Raw genomic sequence first — 17,051 nt, 5'->3', positions numbered from 1 at the left:
GTTTGGAAATTCGGAACTGTTGTTGCGGAGTTATAACACGAGTTCTCGGACATTAAGTTAAGACACGCTTTGCTCAAACATCCACAGACAGAAGGAAAAAAACGAAAGACAAAACCTCTCAAAGAATCGTGAAGAACGATACGAATGAATCATGATCAAACCGGCATCGATGCTCAAACCTTGCTCCATTTATTCACAACACTTCCTATTATACTTCATTAGGTATCACACCTAGCACAACGGAAGATACAACCTCAAGCAAACTGATCTAAGACTCACACTAAGTCGAAAACAACCGAATGACTCAAAATCGGACTATGCAAGTGACATTCAAAAGTCACTAATGACATCTTATGAAAAACGAAACACAGGATAGTTGAGGGTTACCGCAAATATCGTTCAAATTGTGACAAAAGTCTACTACCCGAGAATTTTATTCAGATTCCTTTAGAGGAATGTATTCCTCAGAAGGCTCAGAGGACTAGAGAAAAGAAAAATAGGCAGAGGCGTTATTGGAAACGTGCTGTTCACTCTCGCGGATATCTCTCGAGTGATTTTACTAAGTTTTACTAAGAGTATTGTTGGTGTTTACTGTGGCCATATTGATTTACTAAAATTATCAGTAAAGTTGATTACGAAGACTTATGTATCTAGAAAATTAAGAATTCAGTTTGAGTTTATCAATTTTTTCCCCTTGAAACGTATTTGTTCGTCCTCTCTTTTACTTTCTTTTGTTGTCTCATAGTAATTTCGAGTCATACTAAATGAGCCATGTAAGTGTTGTCGTCGTCAATAATGATTCATAACCATAGATGCAATTTAGGGCTGTGACACCAACTGGTTTCAGAAATAGAACCAATCTATTAAACAATTTGTCTAACATTTTCGAAGAAACTAATGAAAAGCCTCGAATATTTTCAGAAACTCATACGTAATTTTGCTTGCTTTGTTAAACTCCGAGGAGTAAAAAAACTGAGCTTTTTACGATGAACAAATGGAAAACTTCATATATCATCTTCGTGAAAAACAAAATTAAAATTTTTCCAGTCGCCGTGAAGCGTTGTCTCCGTATTGTTATACATTGTCTACAACTCCATATTAATAACCATTATTATTACAGATTATATTAAATCACCAACCGCATTAAATCTCTTCAGTAAACATTTTGATTATAGATTAACGAACAGCACAAACACGTTATATACTTTATCAGAGCAATTAAATTGGCTTCTTCAATGTCTGTTGGATCTGAAACTCTCGTAGTGTTTCTTGATCAACTTGGTTTGGAAGAGAATACTGTCTGCAAAGTCGTCCGCTGATTCCTCGTGTTCTCGTGTGCTCCTCGTGTTTATCGACTGTCTATTTCTGATGCCACTTTGGGGTGTTCTTGGTCGTAAGTTGTATGATCTCCTGGTCGGAGTTAACTGAAAATAGTTTCAAGTCAACATATCGTACTTTCTGAAAATTTTATCATCAAGTTTGAAATGTTAAATTTCGTTCGAAAATCTAGTAGTTATCTAAAATGATGTTTATGCTTACATGTGATTTTTTTGGAAATCTTTTATCATCATTACAATTATCAAATTAGCCGAAATATTCTTTTGAAAAAATGTCAGATTTTCTGATTTTGTTTTCACGGTTTTGTAAAAACTTTGTATTCACGGTTCAAATTTCGTCTGCTGTTCCGACAACATTTCACTATCTCAATACAGCAGTACGTGCTATTTTAGACGATTGAGAACCGAATTCTACTTTTGCGAATTTAATTTCCTGAATAAATATCTCTTACTTGCACTTGTGAATGGTGTTCCGTAGACTGGTGGCTCTCCTCTAACTCTGTCTCTCTGACTGTGTCTTCATTCTGGTGTCTCCTCTCTCCGTCCTCCGAGAAGTCACCGTCTCTTTCTTCTTCCAACTCGGAGACTGCCTCGGAGTCAGTCCAGCTCCCGTCATCATCCTCGTCTTCAGCTTCGTTGTTGTCGTCGTCTGACTCATTCGAAGCGACATCTGCAAACAAATCGAGAAAATTGAAGTTCATTTGTAGTTAAGCTCTAAACATCGCGCAAACGGGCAGGGAAATTCTTAAACGTCTTCCACCTCATTTGATGCCTTAAAGGCGGCGTCAATTTAAAACAAATCAACATTCGTTAGTTGCGAAATAACTAATGTCGGAACCAAATAGTTTAAGAAGCAATCCACGGCATAAATTAGTAATTAGCATAACTTACCATTGTTATCGAAAATCAGACGTAAGAAAACACTTGATAAATGCCAAAATTGGTTTAAGACTAAGGTTGAGACTAACACTCTTTCTCTGGTCTAACGGCATGAATTATACGTTAATTTGAAAGGCTATGAAAAAACCTGGAAAAGGAGAAGCGCTTATGAATAGGAAAATAATTCATTTCTCTTACACGAAATAAAAATAATACAGCTTAAATAAGGTTGAACACTTAATAATCAATTTGGTCCCTAGAGTTTCTGTGCTCATATAAGGATGAAAAAGATTTGGCAAACAAATTTGATGACAGGAAACAACTGAAAATACGGACGAATGAAAATACGTTGCAAGGCACACATAAGCTCAAGCCTATTAGCTCCGTTCTTTATCAGTTGTGAAGTGGTTACGAAAGGTCGGATGTTCGCGGCCCACCATGATCCGAGCTCGAGGGTGAGGCGACATTACCCAGCCTCAGTGATGTCCATTTAAAAAATTGTAACTGAAATTTAAATTGTTCAAGAAACCTATATAAAAATTGTTGGCATCAATTTAAATTTTTTCGAGATTATTTATTTTTTAACAATCGCAATCCCGTTCCTATAAATAAAAGCAATAAATTAGCTCTAGAGCGTTGTATTTAAAATTCAAATTGTTGCAATCTGATTGGTCGAACTTAATCTTCTTAACAATTGCCCCCCTTTCTTGAAAGGGGACAATAAGTAGATCCGTTTTTTGGAAATTATTAGCTATTTAAATTTTTCTGAAAGCTGTTTTAAGCAGTTTTTGAAGCAATTTTGTTTACTTATCGCAACTTCGAAAAAAATCGAAAGCTGATTTTTCAGACATCTGTTAACAACAAAAATTTATCAATTTTGTCGTGAAAACTCAGATTGTTTCCTTTTTGGAGGAATTTTGAAATTTGAAGTTAATTGAAATAAGTTAACTGTGTACTTTGGCGTTTGATCGAATCCCGCTTGAGCAATTTACATTGCTCCAATTAAATCAATATTTTCATTTAAACTGAGTCGTCTCATAATTTTATTATTAAACACAGAGACGAAGCTGCGCTTCGCAAACACTAGCGAGAACACGTTTAAAAAGCAGCTTTATCAAGTCAAATACGAAAAGACAGAAAAAAGCCTCGAACTAGTAAAACTTTGTTACGTAAGGGCTTCGAACCTGCGAGCTCGATGATTGGAGTCTCACACCCTGCCTTCTCGGCCACGAACGCTAAGCAACCGGCAAACCTTGTCACAAATAAAGCAGCTACATATGCTAACAAATTGCCAATGCCATGCAGCAAAAGTGGCACCAAATACAAATAGACACAATTTTGCAAGTAATGGTTAGGAACAAGGAAAACTGAATGCATCCACGCTAATTTTGCATGTAAAAAATTGGAAAGCATAAAGCCACATTGTGTTTAAATTCGGTTCATTTGATGAATTTAAAACGCATGAACTGTGTTAACTTATTACTATTCGAATGTCAAAGCACATGCTATCAATAAGCCGTAAAGGTGCCCCAAAAGTGGCACCAATATTTGCAACTTATGTTAGAAAAAAAAAGAACAATCGTAGTATAACACAACGCTCACTAAAGTTCGCAAGTGTAATAGATTGAAATTTTAATGAAAATCTAAATTAATTATTTTTTTTAATGAACATCACTTCCCAGCCCAGAAAAAAATTGCATGTAATTCTTAAGCAAGGCCACAACAGCGGTTCTCCACGATGAGGGTACAGCTCGTATGTTGGTCCTTTCCCTTGTGGATAAGTGCCAAAATTAGCCTGTGACATTTCATCAAACTTTCTCGAAAACTACCTTTTCCCATCTCTAAATTCTCGTTGTATGCAAATTTACCATTAACAATGAGAAATAAATTATTTCTTCTTCTAGGAAGGAGCTCAACAGACAGAAAAAGAGAAGATAATTACCTTCTTCTATCTGTGAGTCTGCTAATTGTAACACATCGTCATGCTCATTAACATCCACTCTCAATGCCTCCTCTTCACTCATGAAGTACTGCACATGTAGCCCACTGTTATTTCTATTCATGCTTCCAGGCAGCGTGGTTGAAGCACACATGGAGTCGTCTGACACTAGTTGGGCATTCATAGAGCAGTCCAGGGTCTCACCAGTCTGTAGACTCGGCACGTGTTCCTCATTCGACGATTTCATCACTAAGCACAAAATAATGAAATTCAGAACTTTACACAGAGGCGAAGCGGAGCTTCGCACTGTTTGCAATTAAACAAAAATTAAACGAAATGGAAGTCGAAAAAACCAGATCTACCGAAAATTATATTTTCGTATGTCTTAATAGAAGCTCATTCTAGGCTAACCTGCCAGAAACTTGAGTATTAAATTAGTAACGGAACAAAACTTACGAGGAAACAAAAACGACAATCGTTGAGCAGACACAAGCAGAGCAGAAAACAACATGATTTCATGAAAAATCTTTACAATTCTAAGTTCCACCTGAGACTAGAACGAACAAGACTTCAAGTGAAGTTGCCTACAGCACAGATGTGGCAACTAAGCCGACAATCTTTCAGCAGACACCTGTTGATCAGGAAAAAAAAACGATTTAGAAAAATTAAAAAAATTTCAAGTACACCTCCCTGAACCTACAAAGAACAACACTTGCACTTGCAATGAAAGTTGCTTAGAGGACAAACAATATGTGTGATGTGGCAACGCTGACAAAACTTAAAAGAGCAACGGAAGCCCAGTAATTCTTTTTTGACCGATAAAAAACAAAAAAAAAACAAACAACTGGAAACGAACTGACAGAAACTAGGCCGAAAACAACGACTCTGAAAAAAATTAGACCGGGAACGGACTTCACCTATTTACTACCTAAACTATCGCAAGGGTAATTACATGCAGTAACTGTTGCCTGGAGGCTTATGTTTTCCTTAACTAGATCATTATCATATTTGGCGAAAATTTTTGTACAACGTAGATGAATTTTTAGCGAAAAAAAAGCAGAACATTACAATTTTTTGGTGCGCTATTACCCAAAAATTTCGAAATATATTGGTGCCAATAGTTCAATTAGATAAATTTTAGATCTGCTGACCACAAACGGATGTCGTAAAATAGTCCCCAATGGGTCATGCTTCGGAATCACATACGCCGGCCCTCAAAAAAAATTCCCTCTACCAGTGTCAAAAAATGCTTGCTAATATAGTACATAACAGAATACAAACATGTCCACAAACCACTTTAATATTATCCCACCCAATAATTATCAAAGAATACTAGCTACAAGTTACTGGCAATTAGACAATTTGTCACCTTCTTGTACGTTCATTCAATAAGACATGGGAACTCATCAAACTTTATTTCAAACTAGTTCTCCGATTGCATGAAACTCGACTCAAAAACCCGTTCCGCACCATTGAGTGTCAGCACTCGATAATAGTTCTCACCCGATGTAGCAATATTAGTTGTAGTTAAAGTGAGCAGGTGATGTTTGAGTTCGAGTAGAAGTCTGTTGTTCTCTCTGCTGATGTCTCTGTAGGAGTAGAAATAGGCCACCCACACTATCACCAACACTCCCCACACTGACTTGCGCAACTTCCACTGACTGTCATACACCATTTCCTGCTCACACAAATCACACAGGTTCAAATTGCACGACGAAACATGATCGATCAAGAAGGTTACAAAAAGGCTTCTTATTGTTCCGACCATTGACAATGGAGAGGGACTTTGTTTTCAGATGTGTTTAAGCTTTTTTTTACTTTGCATACAAAAGCAAGTACCACAAACAATCATTGCATTGAATCGAAGGATATATCCTAGCGAGGCCCTATAGTCGAGATTCGAGCGGCAAAAAATAATCAAAAAGTTGTCCCAGTGTCGAGAAAAACAGGTTTGAAATTTATATTGAAGCGAAAAGAGCGATCTAATTGGCTCGTTTTCGAAGTTTTCTTTAGCGCCATCTTAGGAATAAAATACTCAAGTTTCAAAAAAACTGCAAAAAATTGAAATTTATTTTAACTCTTTGGAAATTTTTTGTTTTTCTGGACATGTTTTCAAAAACAATGTCATCTAATATGGCTATTTTACTATTATTTTCGATTATGCTTCGGTTTTATGCTTTCGTTCACATCCTTTCATCAAAACATCCACAAAAAACTTGAAGTTTACAAAAACCTTGGTTTTGAAATTTTCAGAATATAGTCAAAACATTATATGCTACTTGCACAGCAACCGGCCATCCTTGTTTCTTCCTTTAATGCGTTGGAGTAAAAAAGTGCTGAAATGGTCAATAAAAACTATCTGGTTAACTTAAAACTCTTCGGAATTTCTAACTCTGACTATACTATTCACTGACATGTATTTAGCCTAATTGTTGTGATAAACTTATTAAATAGCTTCAGATACTGGAAATGTCAACAGAATCAAACTCAATGGAAAGACAAATCACCAATTTGGAAACCGAATATCCCGAATTGACGCCCATCCTTCTCCAGATGTGGGAACAAATACAATAAAAAGATAGACAAATTGTGAATCTGGAAAATTGCTGTACAGACCTAAGTGATAGAGTGCTGAAATTGGAGAGGTACAACAGCAAGGACTGTCTCATTATCTCGAACTTTCCATCAGATCTTTCGCCATCAATTACAGCACAGGCAGTGAATTTCTTGAATAGCATATTCAAAATCAATATAGGATGTGAAAGTATAAAGGCATGTCACTACCTGGGGAACCCCAACGCAGAGAGAGCCATAGTGATAGTCAAATTCGTCTATTTCGAAATCAAGAACATTATTTGGAGGTCAAAGGCAATGTTGAAAGGAGTGACAAACAAATACAACGGTAAATTTATTTTTATCAATGAGAGACTACCTGAGCCCGATAAAGAGGTGCACATTTATGCAAACAAGGAAAGACAATTGAAGACGGTTACTGACAATTGTGCAGTAAAAATTGAGGTTCGAGGTAATAATGGAAATGGCACTAGGTTCATTGAAGTTCGAAACAAAAAGGACGTTGATAGACTCGCAGCAGATGCAGTACCTAGATTCAACCAGAGACCCCGAAGAGAAGCGAATAGCCCATCGCGAAATTCTTATGGTACACCGGTGCCTAAGTTAGTGAAAAAACCGGATAATTTCTTCGCCACGCCAATATCCACAAGCCTTCCAACACTAAAAAGAGGAAGAGACAAAATTAACTACCGTGAGACAAATGAAAAGGAAACTGAGATAAAACAAGAACTACGTGCACGAAAAGGAAACCGAGAAGATATGCTGGACTACATCATGGGTTTTTTAGGAGACACAACAGAAGCTAAGCAGTCCAATATTAGCTCAATCGAAGAAGAGCCCTTTCGTATCGAGAACGAGGAGACCAATGGAAATAAAACACTCCAAGCCTAACCTAACCATAAGTATCATACATATTAATATACGTTCGATTAAAAAGCATTTAGATGAATTGGAAGCACTTATTCTTAGTCTTGAGTCTCCGCCCGATATTATATGTTTAACTGAAACATGGCTAACAGACAATGATAAAAATGAAAGTTGGTTAATCAGTGGTTATAATCAATGCTGCACAAAAAGTAGGAAAACTCTTGGCGGGGGAGTCATGATACAAATCAGAAATACCTATTGTATTTTGAATCAAATAGAAATGCCCTTTGATGAGGGTATAATTGCTACAATATCGAAAAATTATTTTAAGTTCTCAGTGGGTGTTGTATACAACAAACCCAAGGCTAACAAAATGCTGTTCGTAGAGAAGTTAGATAATTATTTAGATGAAAATAAATCTATGGATCAGCCAATGATCTTGTGTGGTGATGTTAATATAGATATTATCCAAAACAATCTGCTTACTAAGAATTACCTAAACGCGATCAGCTCAAATGGCTATGAGATTAGCAGTATTGAACCAACTCGAGTTACAGAAAATACGCAAACGTGTTTAGACCACTTTATATTTCAAAATATACCACTGCCTGTTTTGAATGTACTTAAATATGAAACGATATCCGACCATTATCCCATATTATTTGAGTGGAAATTAAAAAGGGAAAATTGTTACGACGAAATACCTTACCGGGATACATCTTTTCTTAAAACACCTCTTACGGTGTCAAATTTTTTGCAAAATTTACATATAGTTTTGGATAATAATAAACAGTGTTTGTTTGAAATACAGGATGCCAATGTAGCTTTTGAGTTTTTTCAAGGATTGTTTGTAACAACTCTTGATGCCTTTGCTCCTCTGAAACGTAAGAAAAATATACAAAAAACGCGGCCAGTTTGGTTTACCAATAGGCTAGCTAATTTAAGAAACAAACGTAATATAGCCCACAGAAAATGCAAAATCAACCCCGATAATGCTGATTATCTAGCAAAATTTAAGCTGATAAGATCACAATTTGAAAAAGAAGTTAAGCAATCGAAAAAAGAATTTTACTGGAATAAATTTAAAAATTGTATCAGAGACTCAAGACAAACATATAAACTTTTGAATGATATCAGTGGCAAGAACATCAAATCAAACAAAATCCCACCCCTAAAATCATGCCTTGAAATGAAAGAAAAACCAACAGATGCTGACATTGCGAATAAATTTAATACTTTTTTCACAACTGTAGGGACTATGCTCAAAAATGAAGTTCCTAATGCTGACATACAGGTGGTTGTTAACAATCCCTTTTCTATATTTCTCTATCAAGTAAGCCCTGCAGAAATTGAGAAAATTATTAACAGCTTTGATAATAAGTACTCAGCAGGTGATGATTACGTCAGTAATATAATTGTTAAGACGTCATCCGCGGTTGTGGCGCCCTATCTAGCATTTATCATTAACCTCTCTTTTTTGAAAGGAGTGTTTCCCAATGAACTATGTAAAGCAAAAGTTTTTCCCCTGCATAAGGAAGGTTCGAAAACAGATGAAAAAAATTACCGTCCTATATCTCTTCTCATCGTATGGAGTAAAGTTTATGAACGAGCAATGTACAACCGCGTATACTCCTACTTTGAGAATTTTTCTCTTCTGTTTTCAAAACAATTTGGTTTTCGCAATAAGCATAGTACAATTGATGCTTTAGCAGATTTAACCGAAAAAATGAGGTTGGCAACATTGTCAGATTCAATTTGTAGTTTCTTCTTAGATTTGAAGAAAGCTTTTGATACTATCGACCATGACATACTAATCTACAAGTTAGAACGTTACGGTATCCGTAGTAATTGCTTGAACTGGTTCGTATCATACTTATGAAATCGCATGCAGCGTGTTGAAGTTAATGGCGTTAGTTCTGCTTGGAACACGGTTGACTGCGGTGTTCCACAAGGATCAATCCTAGGACCATTATTATTTATCATATACATGGATGATCTTCCTCTGACTTGTAAGTCTGCAGAAATATTTCTTTTTGCGGACGATACTAACTTAACAGCGATAGGCTGCACTGTAGAAAATATCCAGTCAGACCTTGAATGTCTGAATAAATGGTTAATAGCAAATAAATTAGTAATCAATATATCAAAAACAGTACAAATGACCGTTAAATCAAGTGCTTCCAATTGCTCTTTCAATTTAAATGCCCTTGATATAACCGTTAAACCTGTGTGCAAGTATTTAGGAATTTATATTGATTGTAAATTGTCCTTTGTCAGTCATGTTGATTTTGTTAAAATGAGACTTGGGAAACAATGTGGCATAATATCAAAATAGAGACATTATGTACCCAGGTACCAACTATTAGAATACTACCGAGGTAATGTTGTCCCTATTTTACAGTACGGAATTCTGGTTTATGGATGCTGTAGTTTCAGTGTTTTGAATCCAATTTTCATTTTGCAAAAAAATTTTTTAAAATTTATATATTTCAGGAAGCGGCAAGATCACTGTGAAGATATATTTGAAAAGATTAAATTACTGACAGTTTATGAATACCACGTATACGAGCTTCTGAAATTTGTTCTTAAATCTGTAAACCAATTGCACAGCGAAAATTTTCTAAACGAAATGTTCACTTTTCAAAATTCGGAGAAATTGACAAGGCGATCTAGTGCCAAGTTACTATTGGAACCTCTTTCTCTCGATACGATATAGAGCATGCAAATTGTATAATAAACTGAATAGCTTGGGCTTGCTCCCAGTGGATATTGAAAATAGTTCTTTTATGGAAATATCGCGTTATTACCACAATTTCCAAACTTATCTGATTCAAAATATCGAATTGGTGAAATATATTTATGAATTACAAAAAAAAACTAATACAACCGTTAGTTAAATGCTGCTGGACAACCCCCGTAGGGTTACGAATTAGGTGGAAAAAAATGACCCTCCAGAACCCGCTAGTTTTCAAGAAATCGCACTTTTTAGATTTTTAAAAATTTTTTCTCACTAATTTGTTTTCAAAATACTTAAAAAAAAAAAAAACGATAAACGATAACTAATCCAACCACTGAGCTAGAGTAACCATGCTGAAAGAAAAGCTGTGTCAGTCACCAACAATTTAAGTATCTAATCGAATCTACCGAAACATAAAAAAGAAAGTAAAAAAAAAAAAAACATATTGGCAGATCCGTGGTGGATCCTAGGATCCCGTTATCTGTCATCTCCAAGTCTCAGAATCTGTTATGTTGTATATTTAAAATTTGATGTTTTCATATACTGGAGAAATTCATTCTTTCTTTCTTTCTTTATGATTCGTAAAAACTCGCTTGAGAAACTCAAACCAGGTGAATGAAACATTTAAGAGACAGAGGCGACGAGGATCTTCGTAACAGCTGCGACACAATAAAAACAATGCATTACTGTTGAAAGAAAAAAGAAGAAAGTCATATTTTTTTGAAAAACTAAGCTGAAAAAATTTGTCGAAAAAACTACATGTATAGAAGTTTCAGAACTTTGGCTCGGGTGAAGAGCCTTAAAACTTTGAGAATCAATGAACGAGCTACAACTTGGGTAAAAAAAACTTGGGTCGGCCCTCATTAAACCGGAAATGAAGCTAAGTCATAAAAATTTCAAGCTTTAAAACTTATGAAATCATTATTTTAAAGATGCACCCCTCCCCTGAGAAAAGCAAGAGCACTTCTAAATTCGCCATTGAAGCTACGCAACAAAAGTTGACCAAGCCGATAAAACGTATACCGAACCCGTTTAACCGACAAAAAATTCACAAAAAAAATATATATTTAAAATCAGATTGTTTTTACTCGAAATTTTACGCTGCACTTCGCTAACACAAACAAGAAAACGACATAAAACAGCTCTAAAAACTGAAATAATAAATGGTAAAAATATGTCTTTTATAAAAATTTTTGCTGTGTGACGGGCTCTAACTCCGAGATTAGGAGTCTCACGTCATCGCATTTGCCCCATGAGCCCTTGAAAACCTAGCCCCCAATAAACAAGCAACAGTTGTTAAAAAATTGTCGATGCTATGCATAAAAAATGCCAAATTAAAAATAATAAGTTAAGTGCATCATTGAACCTCCGATCAGTAGATAGGGAGTCTCGCGTCCTTCCATCTGTGCCACGGCCGCTTGATTATCGGCAAACACTAGCCACCAATAAAATAGAGAACAGATGCTATGAAATTTGAAAGCTGCAGCAGACCGAAATTAGAGCAGAAGTACCACCAAATTAGCTTTTTTTACTTGCAACTTTGCTTTGAAAAAAAGATTCCTACAATAAACCTACGCTCACTTGCTTGCTTCTGATTAAAAGAAGAAAGCAACGCCACATAAGCCCTTTATTTTGGTTTTATATGGAAAGAAATGTCAAATGATTCAGTGTTTTTTTTTATAAATGTTAACTAAATGTTAGCCCGAAAAAATATATATATATTATCGAAAGCGCCATTAGATATGGAAACATAAAACGAATATCTAATACGTTAAACCTAATCATCTCACTTCCATCAATTGTACTCACATTGGGTGCTCCCAGTCTAAGTAGGGCCACTTCAAGACAGAACTCCACAAACAGCGTCACTGCCATCCAGCACCTGGCGCCTCTGGTCCTTCTGGAAGCAGTGAGGAGGAACGAGAGAAGGGATGAAAATAGGAAGAATATTACACTGTGTATCCAGATGTACTCTCCCAGCACGATTGACTTCAGCTGCTCTATTGCATTTACCATCTGCGGCAGGTCAGAGGTCAGGCTGCAGGTAAAAAAAAACTAACAAATTAACCGCCCTCTTCAATTCTGGCTGCCAAAATTTCTCAATGTACTCATTGGTACTATTGTACAACAACCTTTTCTCGCAGCGACCGAACATAAAAACTTTCAAAAGGCGTCTCTTTCACGCCAATATATACTGACTATATACGCCAATAGCGCAATTTAATGGCCAAAACTATCTTAAAATCCTCAAACACAATTTATTCCCAAAATTGGTCTAGACAGAAATCACAGGAACTTTTTGGAAAAAGCTGTTTTATTCTTTATACGGTTATGACCGAGTTCGAAATATTCGAATTAGCTGACCTATTCAAGCGCATGCTGCTGGTATTTTTTTGTCTATCTGAAATTCAAATTAGACCCAATGTGAGAAAACAAAAACCGCTTCCAGTTTTTCAGATAACTTTAATCATTGCTGTACATAAAATCGAATTGACGAATCAAGTGAACGCTCTCTCAACAAGCTCTCTATATCCAGTTTATGTTGGATAACGATTCAGCATCTCCAGGATTCGAGCTCAGGGTCGTTAATACGCTTTTAGTCGCCGCAGAAATTTAAACACTTGTCATTTATTTGGCCAACTTAAGAAAAATTTATTTGGCCAACTTAAGAAAAACGCTTATTTTTCAAATTCAACAGCGCTATAAATGGCGTTTTGCGGCAGCGTACTTGAAGGTCGGATGGTTCACATGATTCAAAATTGCATTTAAGGATACTCACATATCATGCACTTTGCTCACGATGAGTTCCAGGGCTTTGTGCTTTTCCAGTGTGCTATCCAGTGTACTGACCACTTGTGCACTGGTGTCTGCCAGTTGCTGAACTGTCTTCGCCTGCCACTGTTGCCACAACTGGGCCTGGTAAGAAGCATTCACTCTTTCAGAGAAGCAACAAATTTCAGATTGAAAAACCATATGGATGCTTAACTGCGTCGCTCTTTCCGTAAAAAACTGAGTATAAAACTGAATGCACCAGATAATTTTAATCATTAATTAAAAAATAAATTAAGAAATATCCAACAGACAGAAGGAAAAGCGCTATCAAACTCATATACATCAATCAACTCTGGTCCCAAATGATAAGCAAACCAAGCTCGGATCTAGGAATTTCTCGACGGGTCGGGGGTGATATTTATAAATTTTCTAGACGGGAGTTATTGGAAAAAAAACAGGCCTTAAGTGTTTGAGCACCTATTGGAAGGTGCTGACCTTTAAATTGCGTTTTCTCGGCACCACTCAAAAATAATTAATAAAGGCGCCGAGGGTTGGTCAGTCTACAATGAAATGGATGTAATAAAAAAATAAACAAAAAGGGAAATGCGTGGTCGGGGTCGAGTCCCAGAAAAGGGGCACCCCCCTTCCCACTCACGCTGCTGAAGTGTTGATAATCCGCTACTGAGTAAATCTTTTCGCAAAATGATGACATGCATGGAATTTGCACTAACCTGCACGAAGAAGCACAGATTCTCCGAATGAGTGAAGAATGTGGTGTAGATCTGGAAGGCCAAATCATTCATCCTTCCCGTACATTCCGACGCATCCGAATCCGTGTAACAAGTCATCTGTCCTTTGCCTGGAATCAAAGGTAACAAAAGTTATTACTTAGCCATCTAATCATTTAATTAGATATTTTTAGTGGCATCGCCCAGCGATTACTTGATTTAATAAAGACTTTATTTTTAAACATCTTTGAAGCTTAAAAAATTGGAAAAACACTCATCAATTCGATAATTTCAAGCTGAAAGATAACACCTTCCTTTTGAAGAGTCAGCGATGAAAAACTGTAATAAATGCAACAAAAACATCAAGAGAGCTCATGAAGGAGCACAACTATTTGACGAATACTTTTTTGAAATTTTAGCAAGAAAACAAACGCTCATTGATGTTATTCTTACATTTTTCCAGTCAACGCATGCCAAAAAGTAAAAGAAATGAAAAAAAGGTTAACTGCTGAAATAAACAAAAGCTACTACTCCGAGAAAAGTTTACCGTATCTTATAAATAAGTAATTAGCCAAGTCTTACTATTTGAAGAGACAACTTACAAAAGATACCGGCGATATGTTACAATAGGTGGTAATTTTGAGTGTAGTGCATGTATTGAATTTGAGAACTATAATGCATAATATAGTCATTTCATTTTCAATCAATTATACTACTACTAAGATAGTTTTTGTAAATACTATGCCAGATGAAATGCTATTCAAAAATTCAAAATTTACACTTCTTTTGCCAAAAAATTGGCTTTTGAAATAAATTATAAAAAATGTGCGACGTATAACAAAAAACGATCCAGCTATTCAAATTGAACGTACCACCTATTGTAATATATCACCAAGATACGAACCTGACATTAGTAGATGACAATTGGTGAAGGACAATGCCAGTATCTGCTGTTGTTCCTCTCTCATACTCCTACAAGACGTCTCCAGGTTGGCCAGCGCTTTCGTCCAGCACTTGCCATACTTCGGGTTCTCCGCCAGTTTCAGCATTTCGTTGTACTTGGCCTCGCCGGCGGCTGCAGGGGGGATGACTAAGTCTACATCCGGCACCGATCTTAAAGTCGAGCACTGGTGCAGACAAATTGAAACAATAGTTAAAAGTTCAAAAACAAGCATATCTGAAAACACCAACACTGATTTAAGAAACTTCAGCTGAAAATGAAGACAAAATAAGATAAATTATGAAAAAAAAATCAAAAAACAAAATCGTCGATTAAAACAATTGCCAAATCAATTTAATTATTGCATTACTGGCAATAATATTGATTGCACAGATTTTTATGGCTTGAAAATCCATACATTTGATGAAACAAAACGAATTTTTTTGCTGATGTTGATGTTAAACTAGAAATTGTGCATTTTCAATTTGTAATTAAAACTCTTATTCAATTGATTAGCATTGCGTTTTTAACAATAGCTGCTCCTCTAAGCTATAAGGACCAATCTTAATACTTGCTTCAGCATATGGCGTTACATTTTCTAAGTTTATTCAACTTTTGCCTCGAAGGTAATTCATAAATTGAAAAAATTATTGTTGAAACAGCATTGAGAAATAAACGGAAATGAATCGATTTACATAGGACTTAAAATTTAAGAGCTTTAAAACTTTTTCCATGTTAATAAGTTTGAATAATCTCGAGCTTACGTAATGCCACAGCAAGCATGTTACGGTAATTCCTTTTTAAACATACGAATTACTTAAGCTGATGCAATAATCTAAAGTTTTATCAGCTTTACCACAGCCGAAGTCGTAACCAAGAAACTGAACCCGAACCAAGAATTCATTGTCTCAAGTAGATCGAACCCCTTCGCAAGCGTTAGAAAAAAGCCTGCGCTAAAAAATAATATAGTCTTCACTGAAGCTCTCACTTAACGAAATTGTGTCTGAATACAAATAGATCTTTCAACTTATAAGAAAAGAAGAGAAACTATTTTATATTTAGCTGAAAAATTTTTTTTGAAAAACAATCAACAAAAACAAAAACACGAAAATTTCTATACGGCATAATTACTTAGCCGAAGAACGCTAACTCGATGTTCGGATGTAGATTGACATTTCCATATGACCATATCCCACACGCATAACTTTTATACCAGCTAAAGACTATCTGACGCACATGAAATTGCGCAGAAAAACACCCACCCGGCAAAGTAGTTCCTTCCCACGATATCGAGAGGTGTCGGAACGAAAAAATCTGATTCACAGTTGTCATTTCAGAAAACAATCCCAAGTTGACTCTAACACAATGAATTGAAGCAAAACTTTTGCACTCCTTTTAGCTTTGTTCGCAGTGGAGCTCAATTTGAAAAACAAGCTTCAAAACATCAGAGTCGATAGCCATAACATAAAATTGAGACACAGCGTTTTCAGACTTTTTGGATAAAAAATGAAAGAAAACAGAGGCGGAGCGGAGCTTCACAACCTTTGCGATACAACGCAATCACAACAATTCAAGTTGCTGAATAGAAAGTGAGACAGAAGTGGCAATTCAGTAATAGCAGTAGTAAAAGCTTCAATTACCCAAAAATGAGGTACAAATACATTCGACACCTCAAGTACCAGGTACAAGTTCTATGCAAATCGTAATGTGACGTAGAACGAAAGAGAGTAGAACAACAAAGTAGAACAAAAAAGAGCTTGCCGTATCAGCTTCTGCTTCTTGATGTTTATGGGCGCGTCCTGGATATTGATTCTAGACTCATGATAGAAACCGTTAACACGGTAAACTACTCGGTAAAAGTGAAACGAGTTTGTCACAACTTTATTCGCTAATCGCGAGTTTTAACTGGAAGACAGTTGTATTTCGAAGTACTAACCAAAATCCTCGAAACGAATGCAACTCAAGCCTATTTTCATTGTTGCGAAAAATCAATTTTGACAAAAACGCGAAGCTGCGCATCGCAAACACTAGCAAGAACACGACAAAAAACCGCCCTCTTAAGTACAATAAGAAAAAGTTGAAACAAGCCCCGAGTCAGTAAAAATTCGGATACGTCTCGGATTCGGAAAGGACCATATGACCATCTAAGTCCCTAGTGTTTGAGCTGTTCTAAGTTTCTCGGTGAGCAGAGACTCGGAAACCACGCAGGATAATCATATACAATTATTGCCAAAACAGGTTGAAAATTAAAGGAAAAAAACTACAAAAAATTGAAAGG

General features: G+C 36.1%; 1 protein-coding gene across 1 annotated transcript; it reads right to left on the bottom strand.

Moving 5' to 3' along the window:
* Nucleotides 1-1,049: 1,049 nt before the first annotated feature.
* LOC134844721 (uncharacterized) lies at nucleotides 1,050-15,948 on the bottom strand. The gene is made up of 9 exons (XM_063861534.1): nucleotides 15,924-15,948; nucleotides 14,738-15,010; nucleotides 13,837-13,964; nucleotides 13,113-13,249; nucleotides 12,143-12,371; nucleotides 5,659-5,833; nucleotides 4,159-4,404; nucleotides 1,790-2,007; nucleotides 1,050-1,424 (listed from the first exon to the last, which is right to left on the bottom strand). The coding sequence occupies exons 1-9, from the start codon at nucleotides 15,946-15,948 to the stop codon at nucleotides 1,233-1,235; spliced, it is 1,623 nt and encodes a 540-aa protein (XP_063717604.1). The 3' UTR covers nucleotides 1,050-1,232.
* Nucleotides 15,949-17,051: the final 1,103 nt, after the last annotated feature.

This window comes from Symsagittifera roscoffensis, chromosome 4 (assembly GCF_963678635.1).
Source record: "Symsagittifera roscoffensis chromosome 4, txSymRosc1.1, whole genome shotgun sequence".
Classification (NCBI taxonomy): Eukaryota; Metazoa; Xenacoelomorpha; order Acoela; family Convolutidae; genus Symsagittifera; species Symsagittifera roscoffensis.
The sequence above is the reverse complement of the archived record's forward strand: the minus strand, read 5'-3'. Positions and strand labels throughout refer to the sequence as shown.

Excerpts from the sequence above, each read along its gene's own strand:
- LOC134844721 (XM_063861534.1), bottom strand. The coding sequence starts at position 15,948 with ATGTCAATCTACATCCGAACATCGA. Across the intron at positions 12,372-13,112 it reads GTGAGCAAAGTGCATGATAT|CCTGACCTCTGACCTGCCGC; the intron begins GTGAGTATCCTT and ends TTTTACCTGCAG. Across the intron at positions 4,405-5,658 it reads AACTAATATTGCTACATCGG|TGATGAAATCGTCGAATGAG; the intron begins GTGAGAACTATT and ends TTTTGTGCTTAG.